The sequence below is a fragment of the Pelecanus crispus genome, chromosome 3 (assembly GCF_030463565.1).
Source record: "Pelecanus crispus isolate bPelCri1 chromosome 3, bPelCri1.pri, whole genome shotgun sequence".
In the NCBI taxonomy this organism is placed as follows: domain Eukaryota; kingdom Metazoa; phylum Chordata; class Aves; order Pelecaniformes; family Pelecanidae; genus Pelecanus; species Pelecanus crispus.
In genome coordinates, this window is record NC_134645.1 from 104,940,294 (window position 1) to 104,961,348 (window position 21,055).

The following is a 21,055-nucleotide window of genomic DNA, read 5'->3' on the forward strand; positions in this document are numbered from 1 at the left end:
TTACATGTGTACATATGCACAGACAGACATTTGTAGCCCAATTCTTCTTGACATCAAAAGGGGCAATTCCCACTGACGTCAATCTGAATAGCCTGCACAGAACTGAAAGCGTCTCTTGGCCTCCTGGGTTGTTGACTGAAGGTTAATTTGAGCACAGAGCTGAGGTAAAATTCAAGTCTAATCCACAAGGGAACTGGTGACTACACTGAAAACCAAATTGGGCCAATTGACCATCCACAAATGGTGGCAATTAAGTAGAACTATGAATATGGGCTAATCCTGTTGTGTGTTCTCTAAAAATTAAATCAAATCTGAAAGCTGCATTATTCTTCATGAGTTTGGTGGTCTGTGCATGTTTCAGGGCAGCTTTTTTCAAGTGTCAGTATGCTTGAGATGAAAAGAATAAGATGAAAGTTTTCTGAAGAGGCCAAGTTGGTTGTATGGCTGTTGGGTACAAAGGGTGAGACTCTGTGGTGAAAGAGGTAATTACTTTAACCAAACAAACTTTGTCTGTTCTGCTGCACAATTTGTGCAAACTGCTACAGGGCAAAGGTGCAGACTGGCAGGCATTATCTGAAGAACGTGGTAATGAAAATACACAACGGCATAGTTTGTCCAGCAGAAATGGTGTTAAGAGTCATGAAAGAGGCAGAAGCAAAGCCCACACTAGATTCCAGACTTTTCTGCAAATCAGCCTTTTCAGTTTACTTGTGGAATTACTTGTGGAATTACCACAGCTGATGCAGACACCTGTGAAGATGTCAAACACAAGTGATAATATACAATAGATACAATGCAGAAAAAAAATTTTGCTATAGATGAGATATACGGCATATATATAAAAGTTATTTGATCAAATCCTTATTCATAGGCACATTACTAGGCAAAAATCTTTCTTCTACTTACCTGCACAATTCATTCTCTTCACACATGTGGATTACATTCAGACATGATGGGGGTGGAGCTGCAGTAACTGCACAGGGCTTGCCATGGAGAAGTTCTTTGGCTCTGTGGCAAGATTCATCAGGCTGGATGCAATCACAAAATGTCATCATTTGGGCAACTTCAAAAGGCATGTTTTGATAGAAGAACCTTATGGCTGCTTGACATTCTTCCATGTTGCACTTCTTATTTACTGAGCAAACCTTAAGGTACAGGGACAACTGTTTGTTACATACTTCATCTTCAACACACTCCTTGTTCACATCCAAACAGGTTCTGTTTGCTGCGTATGCTAAAAAGAGTAACAGTTTTTAAAATGAAATCACAAGAAAACCTTTCTCAAGTGGTGATTGGTAGTCATTCTGCCTGCAACATTCCCATTAAAAACAGGTTTGAATCCCCAAAACTCTGATCCAGCGCTTCCAGCATTGCCTCTTTTAAGCCCATTGTGTAATCTTCATACTTCTCCCTTCCACTGCTTGGCCCTCATGAGCAATCCTCCTGCAAGTTTCTGCCCCTGCCAGCTAAATAAGGGAGAAGAAAGTGAAAACTGTCAAGATGGAAGTTTCTTCATGGTATGTAACAATGTCTGGAAGCTAGTGGCTAGTGGATACCTGAAACTCATGAAATCTCCATCATGCAGTCTTATGCTAGGCTACGTAATAAGTAATGGAGAAGAGCATATAAATGGCATTTCTGTGCTTTTAAAGCTAGTTTAGGTATTTCTAGCCTATGCTATAAACCTTCCAAAAAGATCTAGATAATTCTGACTCTAAAATGTTTATGGGATAAGATTTATCCCTGTAAATTTAACAGGATCAGGATTGTTTACCTGACATTTTTGGATTCTTATCCACCCAGTAGCTTAACTGAAAATATGTTGGATTTATTGACTCCTCAGTCTTCAGTAATTTGAATGAAAAGTATGCATATTAATCTCGAGATACATTGTACACCATTTGGAAACAGAGCTAAAACAAGTTATTAGGGTTCATAAGTAAATTCAGACTTACCTTGTTTGGAGAGAGCAGATAAACTCCACTGTAATTTTGTTTCCATGCTAATATTGTCTGGAACAAAAAGATAGAGATACAGGCATAAGTGATAACCCACATCTTAGCTTAGTTTTTAACTTTAAAGTATTGGCTGTGTTGCTGGCATACTGCCAGCAGTAAAAATAAACAAGAATAAAACAAATTAGCTTGACCGAATAGGACCTGCCAGCTTGTTAAAAAGCTCTAAAATCACTGCTACATATATTCATAAGTTTTGGGGTGAAAGCACAGTTTATTAATGGCTGCTGATAATATTCTCTACATAATTATAGATCCTGTGAGCTCAAGAAGAGTTTTTAGAGCGGCTCAGCGCAGTATAAAGTCATATTTCTTGTGAGTAAATACAGGCCAGAGGCCTTAATGTGTTCATCAGTGCACCCAGTTTTCAAGCTCAACTAACTGCTTGTCATGATCTAAAGTCAAGACAGGCAGACAATTAGAAAACTATTAGAAAATTATTGTTATTGGTCTTATATGTGCCAAAAAATGAGCCAGTCGGGAAGAAGACCAGCCTGGCTGAACAGAGAGCTTTGGCTGGAACTCAGGAAAAAAAGGAGAGTTTATGACCTCTGGAAGAAGGGGCAGGCAACTCGGGACAACTATAAGGATGTCATGAGGTTACGCAGGGAGAAAATTAGACGGGCCAAAGCCCAACTAGAATTTAATCTGGCTATGGCTGTAAAAGACAATAAAAAATGTTTCTCTAAATACATTAGCAACAAAAGGAGGGCTAAGGAATCTCCAACCTTTATTGGATGCAGGGGGAAACATAGTGACAAAGGATGAGGAAAAGGCTGAGTCACTTAATGCTTTCTTTGCCTCGGTCTTTAACAGTAAGACCAATTGTTCTCTGGGTACCCAGCCCCCTGAGCTGGAAGACAGGGACAGGGAGCAGAATGAAGCCCCCATAATCCAAGGTGAAATGTTTAGCGACCTGTTACTCCACTTAGACACACACAAGTCTATGGCGCCAGATGGGATCCACCCAAGGGTACTGAGGGAGCTGTCAGAAGTGCTCACCAAACCACTTTCCATCATTTATCAGCAGGCTAACCAGGGAGGTCCCAGTTGACTGGAGGTTAGCAAATGTGATGCCCACCTACAGGAAGGGCTGGAAGGAGAATCCAGGGAGCTACAGGCCTGTCAGTCTGACCTCAGTGCCAGGGAAATGTTATGGAGCAGATCAGCTTGAGTGCCATCACGTGACACATACAGGACAACCAAGTGATCAGGCCCAGTCAGCATGCATTTATGAAAGGCAGCTCCTGCTTGACTAACCTGACCTCCTTCTATGACAAGGTGACCCACTTAGTGGATGAGGGGAAGGCTGTGGATGTTGTCTACCTAGACTTTAGTAAAGCCTTTGACACTGTTTCCCACAGCATTCTCCTGGAGAAACTGGCTGCTCATGGCTTAGACAGGCATACTCTTTGCTGGGTAAAAAACTGGCTGGATGGCCAGGCCCAAAGAGTGGTGGTGAATGGAGTTAAATCCAGTTGGCAGTCGGTCACAGGTGGTATTCTCCAGGGCTCAGTATTGGGTCCAGTTCTGTTTAATATCTTTATCAATGATCTGGATGAGGGGACTGAGTGCACCCTTGGTAAGTTTGCAGATGACACCGAGTTGGGTGGGAGTGTCGATCTGCTTGAGGGTAGGATGGCCCTGCAGAGGGACCTGGACAGGCTGGACCGATGGGCCGAGGCCAGCTGTATGAGGTTCAACAAGGCCAAGTGCTGGGTCCTGCACTTGGGTCTCAACAACCCCATGCAACACTACAGGCTTGGGGAAGAGTGGCTGGAAAGCTGCCCGGAAGGACCAGGGGGTGTGGGTCAACATGAGCCAGCAGTGTGCCCAGGTGGCCAAGAAGGCCAATAGCATCCTGGCTTGTATCAGGAATAGTGTGGCCAGCAGGAGCAGGGAGGTGATTGTTCCCCTGTACTCGGCACTGGTGAGGCTGCACCTCAAATACTGTGTCCAGTTTTGGGCCCCTCAATACAAGAAAGACATTGAGGTGCTGGAGCATTGTCCAAAGAAGGGTAATGAAGGTGGTGAAGGGTCTAAAGCACAAGTCTTATAAGGAGTGGCTGAGGGAACTGGGGTTGTTTAGCCTGGAGAAGAGGAGGCTGAGGGGAGACCTTATCCCTCTCTACAGCTACCTGAAAGGAGGTTGCAGCGAGCTGGGTGTCAGTCTCTTCTGCCAAGTAACAAGTGACAGGACAAGAGGAAATGGCCTCAAGTTGCACCAGGGGAGGTTTAGATTGGATATTAGAAAAAATTGCTTCACCAAAAGGGTTGTTGAGCATTGGAACAGGCTGCTCAGGGAAGTGGCTGAGTCCCCATCCCTGGAGGTATTTAAAAGACGTGTAGATGTGGTGCTTAGGGACGTGGTTTAGTGGTGGACTTGGCAGTGATAGGTTCATGGTTGAACTTGTTGATCTGACAGGTCTTTTCCAACCTAAACAATTCTGTGATTCCATGATTACATTGTTTCTAGTTATAGTGTAATACTAAAAGGGACTGATTTGAATCAGGTTGTATCAAATTAACGCATTGAAGGACAATAGTATTTGCACTCAGCCTACCATTTGCTGTCAGATTATTCATTTGCATCTAAATAAGCCTCTTAAAACTATCCTTTTTCCAGTGTTAAACTGCAAATGATTACTAAAACCTTTTTCACAGACTTGTGCACACTACTGTTATGTATGAAAGCATTCAGACTGCTGGAATACCACTAACCTGTGTCAGTGTCCTGATTTTCCTCAACATCAACATCATCATCATCATCATCATCATCATTTTCTGCTGAAGCTTGGCTCTCTTGAGAGTATTGTAAACAAGGGTTGTTAAATATTCCCTTCCATATTTTAACGCATCTCATCTGAAGTGGTTCTGAGCACTTGCACTCTCCCAGCACTGTTTTCCTCAGTTCTTTCCATGCTGACAAACACTCCTGGTTGACCATCGGGTGCCTGCATTTTGCTGCGTCCACCTGGCATGCTCGCTGGAAGCTCTTATACACTAAAAAGCAGTAAGGGTCCTCTCGACAGCGCTGTTTTGCAATACTGCAGTCGTTCGCTAATTCTTCTGGGTGTCTTTGGTCTTTGGGGTTTCTGTGTCGCCTAAAACCCAGTTCAGTATCTGATCTTGAGGAAGTTTCCAAATATTCTGTACAAATAGGTACAAACAGAGATACAAGTAAAATGAAAGATGGAGCATCAGCACTGGTCAGCTCAAAACAAACTCAGGAAAAGGATAATTGTCTTAATGCAATAAAATGAATGAAACAGCCCTAGTTTAATTCTGAGCCGTGTGTAAATACATCATAATTTCAGAGTCTTGCAGACTAATGACTCTTCCTCAAGCTTACTGTGTCCTGGTAGCTGTATAATACAGTCTATTTCAACAATTCAGCTGCTAACAGTAATATGAGAAACCTTCATTAAAATTGCTGTATAAAGGGATTAATTGCATAATTTTAACCACCCACAGATTGGACATATCATGGATTATCATCTTAATTCAATGCATCATTTGTAAAGAGAGAATGGCAATTCCAGAAGATGGTTCATTCATTACCTAAAACAGTCATTTGAGGCAGACAGGGCGAATTACTCCTGAAAGTATCTACCAACACCATAAGATAACATCTGTAGGTAAAACCAATACTGGTGTAAATCCATCCAAACTTTTTGCTATACTGGTGAAAAATGTAATCTCAATCAGCAAAAAATATAAAATTACTTCATTTTGCTAGAATCAAAAGCAACTGTTTCAATGACATCCACAACAGGTTTTAGATACCCACGTTTCTTGTTTGGGGCAAGGAGTAATGGGTCAGGATGCTATTATTTCCTCTGCAATAAAGCCATATATTCTACTACTATATGATGTAAGCTGATTGATGCCAGCAGAGAGTGGGATCAGAGCTGGGAATCAACCTTGGGGCTCACTTTCCAGACTCATTCACTGGCTGCTTTTACCTCCTTTATGTCAGCTTTGCTAAACATTACTCCAGGAGACATTGGATCAGAAACTGCAAGGCCTTCATGCACCAAGTAATTCTCAATTATACAAATAGGTTTTCTGAATGGAAAAGAGTTCTCAAGATAATAAAAAATAAATTTAAAGGAGCTTTTCCTATTGATTACCATGGAATTTTAAAAAGATACACTTGATATATTAAGTACAGCTTTATGAAGGCAGTAACTGTGTTTCCCACATCCAATAACCTCTCCTAGATGCAGTGAAGATGCTCCTGTAACACAACTGCATGGCTGTGCATCCCCATTCACCGACACTGCCATTCACGAGGTGGCTGGATGTGGTTCTCTATACATAACATAGACCCAGTAGTGCTCAAGCCCTCAACACACATAGTATTTTCCCTTTTGCTTTCCACTGGATCAAGCAAGACCTTTAAAAACCATTTGAATTTCTCACATGCCTTTTATTGGTTTTGTTTATTTTAAAGTTGATATGGCATTGCTTTCATATGCATGTTGGTGTGTGAGCATCACAGAAAAGACAAAACTACTTTTTTAGGGGAATTACCAGATTTGAGAAATATGCAAAGAAACGTATATCCAGTTAAAATGAGGGTTACAAAATTATATATTTCTTTTTGTTCTGTAGTTACCTTTATCAATGCTGCACCATTTCCCAAGCAAAGTCGTGATGCTACAGAGATCATCTGTAGTGCAGACACAGTTTTTAAATTCCGGGTATTCATCAGCCAGGACCTGGATGATTCTATTACATCCAATAGCATCTTCTGCCTTGCATCTATTACCTAGAAATTACCATTAAAATTGTAATGTTGTTAATGTTTATGAACGCTTAAGGGATATGGTTACATAAAACAATCCAATTGAAGCACAAAAATAATATGTTTTGCCAAGAGAAGATGGTTTGAACTTAGTTTTGTTTGAAAACCTGTCATAATTTACAAATTTTAAATATTCAGAGTGATGTAATAAATTTGTGGGTATGATACTGCCTTCTTTTATTCAATCTGACCCATTGCCAGAACACCTGTTTCTGTTCTCATTTCCAAAGTACATAAAACCTTAAAATCATACCTTTTATTCTAGGTAGATGAAGTACAGAGACCAAACTAAAAATGTGCACAGGAGTCGAGGGGCACATCCTGAACTGAGGCACTGAAACACTCAACTTGGTCCTGTGTAGAAATGGGGAGCCTGGTATAGGGGTGGGAATTCACAGTGCCAGGCTAAGGTACTGCCATGTAATGGAGTAAGAGAGGGGATGTAAGAGGGCAGGCATAGTCCTGTGGTAACGATGATGCTAACCTCATGCTGAGGGATGTAATTTCTGGTTCAGATTCCTCACTCACATGAGGGTGGTATGAGCCTACAAATGCCTGGCCTTTTGGATATGCCCTTGGACTGCTACCCTATAGAACAGCTTCACTACCTAAGTTTGGCAATGACAACAAATTTAAAGTAGTCCAAGTATATTCTGATTTTTAATCTTTTTATAAGAAAAATATGAGGGAAGTTAACATAAAAAAATGCAGAAACCTTAGTTTGTCAATCCATTTTCAAGCTCATTGTTTGTGTGTGCACTTGGACTCTGACAAAGATACTCACACAGGCTGTCAGATCATATTTTCCTTGTATATGTAGCAAAAATAAAGAGCATGTACTAGTCTGTGGTACAAAGATAAATCAATCAACCCTCTACTTTATGGACTAATGGTTTTAAAAGTATTTCATTACTTATTATTGCTTAAGAAAGTTACAAGTTACTTAAGAAAGTTACATAAGAAGCAGTTTAATACCATTTAAGAAAGTTTTATTTTGTGAACACCATGGTATACCTTGTCAAAACAGGTATGCAGGTCATCAAACCAGCACTTTTCCTCTCTTTGCTTCGTGGATGTTAAGTATCCTGCAATATGTAGCATAAGGAGTATGTGGCTCACAAGATCCAGGCTGGTCCCGGGGCAGCATGAGGATCGGTTTTAATCTGCTGAACACATATGCTATTGTCTCTGCCTTGTCAATGGTGATGTCTGACTTCCTGCCTTGATGCTTCCCTGGTGACTAGCGTGGAATAGCAGAGACCGTGCGCTCTAGTAAAACTGCAAAGCTAGCAGCCATGTGTCACCGCTGCCATGGACAAGCTTTAATGTGATTAGCGTTTTAATGTCATTTATATGTTGACACAAATAGCAGCGGAAGGCAGGCTAGGTGAAGGCCTGCACGAGGAAACTGCGTTTTGCCTGTGCCTGAAGGAATGACTATCAGCTATTCCAGAGCGCTCATCCCCATCCTGCCACCCCAAAATCCTTTTTCAAACAGTGTCTGCATTGCCCCTTCTCCAGCTGCTGTTGCTGACTAAGGAGGTTTTGGGAATGTATTAAAATGTGCACTGCTACAGGGGGATGTTGCAGTCCAGCAAGAGCTACAGTTCCCAGCCTCTGCTCCCACTTCACCTCTTGTATCAGCAAAGGAGGAGGTAATGGTGCCCAGGCTTGTCTGTATCTCTCCAATCCCATTTCCAGCTTGCTTTCTGCATTTTTAGAAGTAGAGCATGACCCTGACCCTTAGCACTCACATTTCTTTATTTTTCCAGTAGCCAAGGAGCTCAGGAGATCTACTGAAGGTCATAGACATAGGACACTACCTGACCGTAAAGATAGGGTGGAAAGTATGTGGTGACATGGGAACTATGGAGGCCCATGGAGATGGGTGGGTGGATATTCTACTCTATATTTTATCAAGTAAGGGAAAATAAAAGAATTTCAGGAGGACAAATCCCAGGGGTAGAAAAAGAGCAACAAATATCAGGAGGAGCTTGTGTAAAAATTAGCTAATTTACAAAATTTACAACTGTCTTCTTCAAGGTCCTGAGGACACTTCAAGGGTGGAGGTGAGTAGAGGTAGGAGAATAAGAAACACAAATTGCAGTATATTTTATGCAGCACCCCAGCCTCACTTAGCTCATCTGTCTTCATGACACTAACAAGTTGTGGTTAGGAGGCAGGTACAGGGGCTGTGTTCAGAGTGGCCCCGTGAGCGGTGAACACACTGCGCTGAATCACAGCAGTTGACAACCAGGGGGTGAGAGGTAGGTTATGGGGCTAGGAACATACAAAGGGCATAGACAGAATCAGGAAGCACATCAGATTTATGGGGTTCCCTTGCCTGTCCTCTTGAAAGCTGTGTAGAAATAACCTATTATCAGTATTAGTCTGTTTGTACACTGTGTTGATTCAGCTGTGATGAACAGCAGAAAATATTTTATTGCTGGTTTTCAATTATTGTTGCTTTACCATTGATTAGTTCTAGGCAATATATTTTAGTTTATACATATGCTTCCAAGGCATTTACAAAAAATGCTCTCTGACCTAATGCTTGGCAGCCATTATTCATAATTCAATTTATTTATATGTACATAAGTGATGTACATGAGACCACAGACAGAAGCATGGCAGAGTAGAACCTAACACTTCCAGGGTGATAATCTCTCTTCTTGTACAGTCAGCTCTTCAGTCATCTCAGTGGGAATTCTATCTGAACACTGCAGAGGAAAGTTTTTCCTGGGTTTTTCCCTCTAGCACTGGTGAGACCACATCTGGAGTGCTGTGTCCAGTGCTGGGCTCCTGAGGACAAGAGGGACATGGGCATACTGGAGTGGCTCCTGCAAAGTGCCACAAATATGATTAATGGACTGGAGCATCTGTCCTACAAGGAAAGGCTGAGAGAGCTGGGATTGCTTAGCCTGGAGGAGAGAAGGCTCAGGGGTGTACCAATACACATATCCATCTGTATAAACACCTGATGGGAGGTGGGTGAATAAGGCAGGGACAGACTCCTCAGTGGCATCCAGTGACAGGACAATAGGTACAAACTGAAGTAAAGAAATTCCATTTAAAGGTCAGATTTTTTTTTTTTTAATATGAGGGTGGTCTAACAGTTCATGAGGTTGCCCAGAGGGGTTTTGGTGCCTCCATCATCTTCCAGGACACAGTCCTGGAAGACAGCCTGCAGTTGACTCTGCCTGGGCAGGGGGGTTGGACTAGATCTCCAGAGATCACTTCCAACCTCAGTGATCTTGTTTCTCTAAGAAAAATAAACTTTTACTTGCAAATCTAATTCAAAACGTGATTCCTTAATACTTGAGCAATCTGAGATTTTTTTTTTCTTTTGAACCCAGATATTTCCAGTTCTGAAAAATTAAGAAAATGTATACTCATGGTTAAATCAGAGCTGAGAAATTTCTGGTTTTTTAGCAGTGAACTAGAAGAAGAAAAAAACCTGCAAAATACAAACCTTAAAATCTTCATTCTGCAGTGCTGAAATATTTCTGACATTTTCAAAGTGAAAACTTTTGATTCCGTCAAAGTTAAATATTTCAGTCTTTTCCATCCTGATCTGGAAGGTGACTCAGACATGTTCACACCCCCCTTTTTTTTCAATGTATCTTGGCACAGAAAAGTAAGGGAAAGAAGGATTGGACTCCGAGGACTATAAACTGAGACTCTGAAAATGCTGCTGTACTGGTAGGGGAGCAGTGATGGATTTTGACAGAGAAAGGAGTGACTTAGGCAGTCATCTGGAGAGCACCCCCAGATCTGCTCTGAAGAACAAAAGATGGAGGTCCTGATAATGCACACATTTAACTTGGAGGTTACAGCCTGAGGGACTGAATTATTGAACTCATACCACAGAGTAGGAGTATAATTATCATTTGTAGTTAGGTTTATAATTCGTAGTTAGGTTTTTCATAAAGAAACTAGCAAAAGGATTATTTGCCCCATTGCCTGTTGGCTCCAACTAATATGCTCCTGCTCAGCACTGAAGGGCCTTTTCCATTCATACAGATTATCCATGAAGTTTTTAGTCTTGCACATGCAGAGTACTTTCGACAGATAGTTTAATGTTATTCTTACTAATAATGCTGCTGGTGGATTTTCTGTCACTGTTTCTGTGGGCTCGCTGAAAGGTACCATCAGCTATCTGACTGTGGGTTTACACCCTCTGGGGTCATGGCAACTAATAACCACATTTATGATAATTTGTTCTAGACCCAACGCAATATCTGAGTGCCCTGCAATACTGGAGAGTCCTTGCTAAAGGCTATTATCCTAAGGAAATAGACAGATGCAAAACCAAACAAGCAATCACAAGAAGAGTTTATTTACAGAAGGTTTTTCTGACCCAGTTACAAATACCATTAATATCAGTGAATAAGCACATAGGACAATAAGTGGGGGAAATGGCATATTATGGGACAATGCAACAAATCCAAAGGGAAGACCACAGAAGTCATCATGCTGGCCCACTTGATCTGGTTGCAGGGTATGATGAAGAATAGGCTATAGTACTACAAATCCTGATCTTTATGTCAAGTAGTCTTGGAGCTAACACCTTTATGAATGATGTGAGAGAAGCAAATTCAACAATTTCTGATGCAGGGAAGAGGTTTAATTCTAGAGACCTCATCTTTAGGTCACTATCTTGAGCCTGAAAGTACTGCATATTCCAATACTTTTTTTCAAACAGCAGCCATATCTTTTGAAATCGTTCCACTTCACATAAAATATTTAAAAACTCAGTAGAACATGAGCTGAAACACAGTTCCTTTGGGGACTGTTGTAACCATTAGGTTATCATGTATTTTTCATTTACTCTGTTCTTAAAAGTATTTTGCCATTCTATGCAAAGCAGATACATATCTGGGACAGGACACACTAAGAAGGACCCCTCAGAGAATTTTCTGCTCTGATTGTTTTGAATACTGCCTTGTGACTTGGGACACTTGGGTTCAAATCTCTGCAACAGGTCAGACAGACAGAGGCATTAAGGTAGCTCACACTGCAGGTGAATGTTCTAGCAATGGGCTATTGACCATGAAGTCAGGCAGCATCTTCTGCTGCCTGGCTTCCCACACAGGCCAAATGTGAGACTGGGTCCTGATATCGAGACAGACAGAGGGGCATTCACTTTATCACCTCTGCTGCAGCTGAGGCTCAGAACAGATGATGGCATCAGGACATGGCTGGTTTTGTTCAAATAATGTCAATATAAAGAGAAGGGAGGTTTCCATGGAGATATAGATACCTCTGATTCCCAGTAAAGGAGAACCTGCCTTATGGAATTAATTTGCTATAAATGGCAGTTATGTACCTAGATACCCTTGGCTGCATTTATGAACAGGACCAAGGCATGGGCTGGGCTAATAGCAAGTGACTGTGTCCATACTGCTGCACTTTTGCATGATACTCGGTCCGGACCAAGCCAGCTAGTCTGTGAAGATAGCGTGGGGCCGGAGTCATTCCCAAAAGGCAGTTTTGTGCCACCAGCATGGGCATAAGACAGTTTAGTTGTATGGATATATGCTGCCCCATGACAGTTGAACTCAGGGACTCAGGGACTGTTCTCTGGCCCATTTTATTTGCTAGTACTGATGTAGCCTTGGCAGACCAAGGCCCTTGACATTTATCAGTCAACAGAGGTGTCATTACTAAGTTGGTCTAATGACACTACCACACTGTACTGCCACTCTTCTTCTCCCTTTCATATTCACAGCACCTGGCAAGCGAATAGTCAACATTTAACATTTAAGGTCTTGAAGGGTTTTAAAGAAAGAGAGAGATGGTGACTGATACCCAAGATTTGTTCAAGAAGATAATAGGCCTTTGGAGAAAGGAACGTTTTCACCTGAATGACCACTGAGATTAGGATGAGATTTAGGTCAAACTTATAGCACCTGGTCTTCCCCTACTTAAAACGTACTTTACTTGGAAATGATGCAATAAGCATTGGAAGTGCAATAAACAGAGTCTGATTTTCTGCTTTCATTTATGTGAGAATCTGTTTAAACAATTCAAGGAGGCTTAGTCACATCGTAACCTGCACTTTATTGTACCATCACTCCCTGCAAGTGAATCACTGACATGTAGGTACTATTCACTGAATAAATACGATGTGCCTCCCTACAACACAACTTTCTTTGAGGCATGCTTTATTTGATTTTTTTCCTATTCTAATACAGTATTTGAAATTTACTCTAAGTAACTACTATGTTGTTTTGGGTGTCATGCAAGATCATAGATCACAGAATCATAGAACAGTTTGGGTTGGAAGCGACCTTAAAGATCATCTAGTTCCAACCCCCCTGTCACTAGATCAGGTTGCTCAAAGCCTCATCCAACCTGGCCTTGAACACCTCCAGGGAGGGGGCAGATCAACTACTCCAAATTATGGAAAGCAAGGTTGGAACATTTTTCCAGCTGCATGCTGACTTTAACAGGATCCCACAAGAGCATAATTTCTCCTGAATTCAGACTGCCTGAGTTGGTTCAGAGTCTGACTTTGTAGTCCAGAAATTTCATTTATCACCTTATTGAAGTGACAGTGTGACTGTTACTGAAAATAGTATTGGCTACTGTCAAGGATTTCAGAAGTTGACTGTCTTCTGCCATCATTTTCTCTTTGAAATCTCACTGACTTCATTCAGTTACCAAAGCAATATTATGATAAATTATGAATATGCAACCATTCAGCAATTCAAAATAAAGCTGTTTACACCATAAAGAATTACCTGAAATATTGCAGACTTCTTCAACAACATTCCAGACACTATCACATCCATTTGCAGCATTTATACATTGCTCCCTCAAGTGCAAACAGTCAGTAGTCTGGGCAGTAGATATACTTGTGAAGTACATGAACAACACTGTAAAAACAGCATATAATGACTATTTAATACAACAGATATTGTACTGAGCTTTTTCATTTACACTTAGATTATAACAATATCATTTACTGTAGTTTATCTATAGATTCAGATTTTCTACCAAGTTACTTTTTAACAAAATAAACCTCTTCCTCAGTTTCACAACTGGAAAATCAACTTTAAAATTTAAATTTTCAAAGTTGCAGTGTGGCATATTTTGTATTTTTTTTACCCCAGCATTATAACTTCATCCATAGCTATATATGACATCAGTCCATAGATATGTAGAAATGACTACAGTTCTGAGATCCATAATAAATTATGGAAAGAAAGACAGTATAAAATTCAGAGGAAACAGTATTTTATTTGGACTGCGATTTCATCAAACTAGAGACTACACAGGAAGTCCTATGAATAGACCACGTGAAAGAGATCTGACAGCTACACAGCTGTTAGATAATAAATGAGATTTTATTTCATAACACAGTACTCTCTACTCTTTGTTTTACTTCACAGATGCATTGTTTCTTGAAACCAACCCCAACATTTATGTCTTTATCTGCTTCCCTGAGTGCAGTGAACCTAAAGACCATGTTAATTGCACAAAAAATTTCTGAAACGGAAGACTGATAGGGAGGTTTCAAGGTAAAGAATTTTAAATCAGCACCACCTCTGGCTTATCAGTAGAAAATTAAATTGCCTTGCTAAGAAAAGACAAATCACTTGGGGTTTAGCTCTTTCATCAACATTCCCATGGTAACACAGCCTCTAATTTGTAACCATGTGTCTTAATTTTCTATAAAATTAAGTTGCAGACATGGATTTCAGGCCTTAACAACCAGCTGCTGAACACCTGATGGGAGTGTTTTCCTCAGGTACTGAAGGACACAGCATCTCCCAGGCCAAGTCTCCTTTTTTTCCTTATGCTCAGGCAAGTTCATATGGGATTTGAGGAATTTCCAGCACTGTTTAAATCCTTAAAGATCATCTGCAAGAGGCATGAAATATTCCCTCAGGACTTGTCCAGACCCTATCCAGAGAAATGAAATGTTTCCAGTGAAACATTTGAGAACTAAGAAATGAAGTAACAAATATCGCTCAATCTTAAATAATCTGAAGAGCTGCAACTGTTCAGAAGTGATGCCATCCCTTCTGGAAATGATGTGTACCTGTGATATAACAGTGCTGCTGTAGGGAACGCTTTCTGGATGCATGTTGATAAACATGAAGCAACATTTAACACTTTATAACTGACAGGTGCAATAGCATCTAGCGTGCCTCAGAGACACAGAAGAGGCCACACATGCTTACCATAGGAAGGTGAAAGAAGCTGGTGCTAATCCTTTCCCAGTTGTGCATATTCCTGCCAGTTCTCAGATCTATGCAGGGTTGGCTGTGAGATCAGGGATTTCCAGCCTGAAACACTCTTTTAGGCTGCTTCTGTCAGTCAGCCTGGGAGACTGATCAATAGAAACGGCTCCTGCCCCTTGACACTGAGGAATGTGCAGCTGGCCCATCCAAAGGGACAATTTTGGCTCACTATGACAACATTTTAGTCCTGGGACTGTCTCCAAAAGTTCTTTCTGGTTGTGAAATTACTCACTATTTATTCAGATGACAGAGAAAGAAAGGTTGCCATATACCTTACAGGTGAAAATGACTGTATATATAAAATAATGCAAAATTACAAACCCAGGAACTTTTTAAGAAAGGGTTTTTGCTGGATGACCATTTACCTGTTTTGTAGGTACTAACACAGTGGAAGATTTATGCATCTGATTAGGATCCACAGCACAAAGAGTCTGTGCTGTCTCCCTCCTGTTAAGACAGCTTTTCTGAACCAGTGGCTGAAAATGAATAGTCAAAGCAGGACTGATTAAACAGCCAATTAGCAGCTCCTGCTCCTTTGTAAGGATTATTTCAGAGTGTGTTTATTTCAAACCCACCTGCAAACTGTGCCTACAAAACGGAGGAGATGCTTTTGCAAAATAAAGAGCCGAGTAGCATAATCTGTGATTGAAGCTAATTCAGTCTAAGAAAGGGCTTCTCCAGATCTAATGACATACTATGGATGGGTCTTCTGTTTCCTCAGCAGTACACAGGGGCATACATACGGTGGCAAGCCTACACGAAACAAACTGACATATATGATTTAGAATCCAGTGCACTGTAGCTTATGCGATTGCTTAAATTGGCAGCTATTACTTTAGTCATTCACTTCAGTTATTTACTCTAGTGTTTGGAGTACTCATTCTACTTAGAAGAGTTCAGGGCATCTAAGAGTTAGTTTGTAGCTAAAACTTTTAGAGGGATCCATTTTGATATGAAGGTACATAAATTTAGATTTCTACAGGCATCTATTCTTGTACAGGTGTCTATTGATTCACTGTGTAGGTGTAAAATTCTCTGTTCTGAAGAATTTGGTGTCTAAAGTGAAAAGGGGAAAAAAAAAGACATTAGCACCTTCATTTTGCAGACTGGGAACTGAGGAATGGAGGAATTACAGTGTCTCTCCCAGGACTGAAGAGTTATTATCTGGCAGATAATAATGAGTAATGAGAAACAAAGCTGTGGTTTCTATGCAACTGCAAGAGCAGCAAGATAACTAGCTCCAAAGGAGAAAGGCAAACTATAGTTGAATATAGTTTGAATATAGTTGAAAAGTGATAAAGGACAACTTCATTCTAACAAAACCTGGGGCAGAACTACCTACAGAATGTTTTTAACAGTGGAATATGAGTTTAGAGTAGTGCGACGTCAAAGAGAGAAGCAGCATCTATACCATATGTAGAGAGGGGAAAAGGAGAATAAAAGAAATTAAAATACACTTGTCTCAATTTATTCTCTTCTACCAATTCCTGCTGTACCAGCTTTGTAAATTTTCCCTTCTCCTCCGTTCAGACCCAAAGGGAAATGTCAGTAGCCCTCTGTGCAGCACTGCCAGCGCTAAACACTTTCCACTCGGCAACCAAGTGGCTGTTCATGTAGACGAGGCGTCCCATTTGTGGCTCTCCTCGCCCGTTCAACTTCTTACCAGCGCTGCCGCTGCCACCCTGCCTCACCGCCCGCTGCAGCCGCGCTGCCCGGAGCCGGGCGGAGGACGTGTGCGCCCAGCCGCAGGGCCTGCACGTCGCAGGCCGGTGCGAACCCCCGGCAGGTGCCCCCTCGCCCCTCGCCTTGAGGCTCCCCGGGAGAAGGAGCCCGGGAGGGAGCCGTGAGGGGAACCGGCGGAGAGGAGAGGCCGGGAGGCGCAGGGCGAAGCGAGGGTCCTGGCCCGGCTGGGGGCTGCCTCCCTCCCGGCCTCCCGCGGCACTTACCGAGGCCGAGGAGCGCGGCCATGGCCGGCCGCTGGCGGCTGCAGCTCCGCGCCGAGCGGGTCGAGGCGGGCGGCGGGTGCCGGGGCGGCGCCGCCCCTTCAGCACCGCCGCGGGGACAGCGCCCCGCCCGGGCCCCGCCCGGCCCCCGCCCCTCCGGGCCCCGCCAGGCCCTTGCCCGGTTCCCGCCCGGCCCCCGCCCGGCCCCCGCCCCTCCGGGCCCCTGTCAGGACCCTGCCCGGCCCCCGCCAGGCCCCCGCCCCTCCGGGCCCCGTCAGGCCCTTGCCTGGTCCCTGCCCGGCCCCCGCCAGGCCCCCGCCCCTCCGGGCCCCGTCAGGCCCTTGCCTGGTCCCTGCCCGGCCCCCGCCAGGCCCCCGCCCCTCCGGGCCCCGTCAGGCCCTTGCCTGGTCCCTGCCCGGCCCCCGCCAGGCCCCCGCCCCTCCGGGCCCCGTCAGGCCCCCTGCCCGGCTCCCGCCCGGCCCCCGGCCCCCGGCCCTCCGGGCCCCCTCCGGGCCCCCGCCCGGCCCCCCCGGCCCCGCAGCGCTGGCGGCCCGGGGCGGGCCGTGGCTGGCGGTCGTGCCGACAAGGCCGCGGCAAAGGGCGGGAGGGGGGGGGCCGGTCCGTCACCCTCCGGTGTGGATACCGTGTCTTCCTCTGCCCACCTCCTTCGGTCAGGAGCAGTTGATGAAACTTCCCGCCCCCGCCGCGAGCTTCCTTTGCTGCCGCAGTTACACCCCTTGCTCACATTTCTCTTCTTTTTTTCCCCCCATAATCGTTAAGCTGGACTGCGTCTGGAGGAGACGTGGCTCTTGGGCACTTTTCAGGGGATCTGGCACCCCCTCTGCATTCAGTCCCCACGTGATTTCTGGAGAAACTCAGAGCAAGTCTTGGGCTGCTGCCTGTAATGTCCGTGGAAAATGCCTGTTGCTATGCCTGATCGTCTTCTGTAAGCACTTCTCAATGCATTTTAGAAGGGAATTTGTTTTCATCTCAGATGTGGAATAGGTTCATGATCTATTAGGGAGAGAGGAGCTATGGAGAACGTTGGACAGCGGTCCAGAGGAACAAATAACTAGTCTACACTCTACACACATACAGGACCATGGGTCTAACTTCAGGAGTTTCTCTAAAATACATCAAAAACCAGTTTGCCATACAAAAGTCAGCAGCTGGCTTGGGTACTTAACAAAAAAATAAATAAACTGTAAATCATACAAGCATACACCTGCTGACTTCACTGGATGTCCTTCGCTTTTGCACTGGAAGCAGGAGTAAACAACAGAACCCTATTGATTTCTCCATGCTACTCATGAGTCTTGTTTTCGCAAGTTGCTTATCCCATACAGAACATTTTTAATTGGATTTGGTCCTTGAATGCTTTAAATGAAAAGACATCATAAAACTTCCAACATAGCTAGCAGAGATAGTGATATAGTGGGTGAAATCCTGTCCCTATTGGCAAAGCAAAACTTAAGCCAAGTCCAGATTTTGCTTATTTTTTGTTTAGCTCAGGAAAATTCAACCTTACATATAATTCCTTATTTTTTTTAACTCAGATTTTAGCTTAGTTAATTTATTACATACTTTATTTAAACTCTTAATGACAACATTGCTAAATACTTGTGGGTTTTTTTAAAAGTGTATTCAATAAAATAAAATAATATTTTATGCAATATATCTAACAGCCAAAAAAAAAAAATATTGTCAGGTAAAAGGAATAGCCTGAGAGTTGAATATAATTTTAGCTGTGAGACAGATTTTGGGTTGGAAGGCTAAATTTGCCTTAGCCTTAATCCATTGTAACACGCAGAAGGCTGTGATGCATCTTACAGCGAGGGCTGAGTTAAGCTAATGTTTAGGGTACTCTCCTTCCTGTAATGCACTCTCCAGGTTAATGACATGCATCCATTTTGCTAATATCAGAGAATGAGGTGGGGCCTTCTATGCAGTCCAGAAGAAAAGGGGAAAAAAGTGGAGGTGAAAAAAATTTTGGAGGTGAAGTGGGGGAGAAATTACCCTGCAGTCACTGTGACTGCAGGGCACAAGCTTATCACTAACGACGGGAAAGGAGAAGGAGGTCAGGATATCAGACCTCCAAGACTGAAATACGTTGAGAGGCAAAGTACCAGAGTGATGGTGGCACAACAGTTTATGTATGCAGGAACAAATATGTTGTGATTTAAACTCTGTCTAATGATGCTATGACCAAGCAGAAACAATGGCATGAGAACCTCATTTCTAGGCTCCTGAGTTGCCAGTGGACGTACTAGGGTACCAAAGCAGCCAGAGGTAACAAAACCCAATTAAAGCTCAGCTTTCTGCTCATTTTCAATATTTATAGACTGGATAAGAAATGCTCATTCCTCACCTGACCTTTTTTGATGGATAAGAAGCCCAGAAGCTTCTTTAAGATGCTTCAATTTCTGTCACATGCAAAAGGCATTAAATTCCATATTGCTCTTAAAATCTTACCCTGTCTTCTCACAGCTATTTCTATTTCCATTAATATCCACTGCTCACTGTTGGGTTTATCTTTACTGAAAACTCCCAGTGATTATTTTCTTTCACAAATAAATCCAGCTGGATAATATTTTGAATGTATCCAAATATTTGGATCATTCTGGAGTAAAAGGTCCTAGAACTGGCAAAAAAACCCTTCACTACTTTACACAGCTGAAGAACAGATTTTTAAATGCCTATGAAGTTTTTCTGATGGAATGGTGCCTGAAAACAGATCTGAGCTAAAGAAGAAAATGTCTAGGTATTTATCAAATTTTGTAAAACTAAAGAAATAAATACATATGAATATTTTCATTAAAAATGTTTCTTTCAAAAAACCAGAAAATTTTGAATGAAAAATCTTTTCATCAAAATAACCAAATCTTTAGCTTGATAACCATGTTCGCTGGCAAGAATTAGTTAACTCTTTCTACCTAGCCTTAGAATTTCAAATCTTAGATAAACTCTGATTGTATCACTTGTGTCTCAAAGATACGCTCTTTACTCAACAAAAATCTGGCCAGAGAAAAACCCAGAATCATTTGTCAGTGAATGTCTCGTCTTTTATTTATATTCTCCACACAGAAAATACTGTTAAGTTAAAGTTATGGCTAAAAGAAAATCCTAGGAATGTTGGAATATTTTAATTGCGGGGATCTAAGTGAAAATAAGAAAAGAGAAAAAAGAGAACAAAAGAGAAATTTTTCTCTTACAGAAGAGAAAATTAAGGCCAGCACTTCCATTTCTAACATGTCACAGCAGACCTGCAGGAGCCAAAAACTGCCAATGACCTTTAGTGGTGTTCTTACCTCAGATTAACTAACACAATTTATCCCACTGGCATTAAGGTAGCAGCAAAAAGAAGACAATTTGTGTTGGCAGGTGGTATTCAACCCCCCTTTAGAAAGATGCTACCTAAGTTTTTTCCATGAGCATCACTAACTTCTCTATTTTGGTTCTTTGTTAGCTGGCCCAAGTTAGGAATACTGTACCCTTTCCCTCCCTGTTCATCTCACAGGGGTCTGGACAAAACACCTGACAAGGCATGAGAATTTTGCTGGTCTTCCATAGTCACCCATGACCTTTTATGTTTGAAAAGTAAACATACTCCCCTTTTATATCAACACAGTTTTCTTAGATACCCATTTGCTTTCTACATTCTCACGCTCTCTTCAAGGAAAAGCTAAAAATACGTTTTCTGAGATAAAAGTATAGGTTTGCAAAATTTTGACATAATTGACATTTGTCAGCAGTGGGTTGAGGCAACATCTTATGGCACAATTAAAGGATTACTGATAATTATTTTACAGCAACATTACTATACTAGTTTCTAACTTTTTGACTTTTTACTTACTTATACCAATACAAAAGAAAAAAGTAGAAGACTTTTCAAATTCCATTCTCCCATTTCTGTAATGTTTTAATTCACAGCTGTTTGTCCAATCATTTCAAATGATATAGAAAAATTACATCTTGTTCCACACAGTTTAAGAATACTACATTTTCTGTGGCTGAGGAATTGCAACAGCTATGAAA

At 42.2% G+C, this 21,055-nt stretch overlaps 1 protein-coding gene across 1 annotated transcript in view; it reads right to left on the bottom strand.

Moving 5' to 3' along the window:
- Window positions 1-17,045, bottom strand: part of GFRAL (GDNF family receptor alpha like) — a 29,510-nt gene extending 12,465 nt beyond the window's left edge. The window contains exons 1-6 of the mRNA XM_075708453.1: window positions 17,024-17,045; window positions 13,572-13,706; window positions 6,637-6,789; window positions 4,737-5,165; window positions 1,956-2,012; window positions 907-1,234 (exon numbers count right to left, since the gene is read on the bottom strand). Coding sequence (XP_075564568.1) covers window positions 907-1,234; window positions 1,956-2,012; window positions 4,737-5,165; window positions 6,637-6,789; window positions 13,572-13,706; window positions 17,024-17,045 — 1,124 coding nt within the window. The remainder of the gene's footprint in view (window positions 1-906; window positions 1,235-1,955; window positions 2,013-4,736; window positions 5,166-6,636; window positions 6,790-13,571; window positions 13,707-17,023) is intronic.
- Window positions 17,046-21,055: the final 4,010 nt, after the last annotated feature.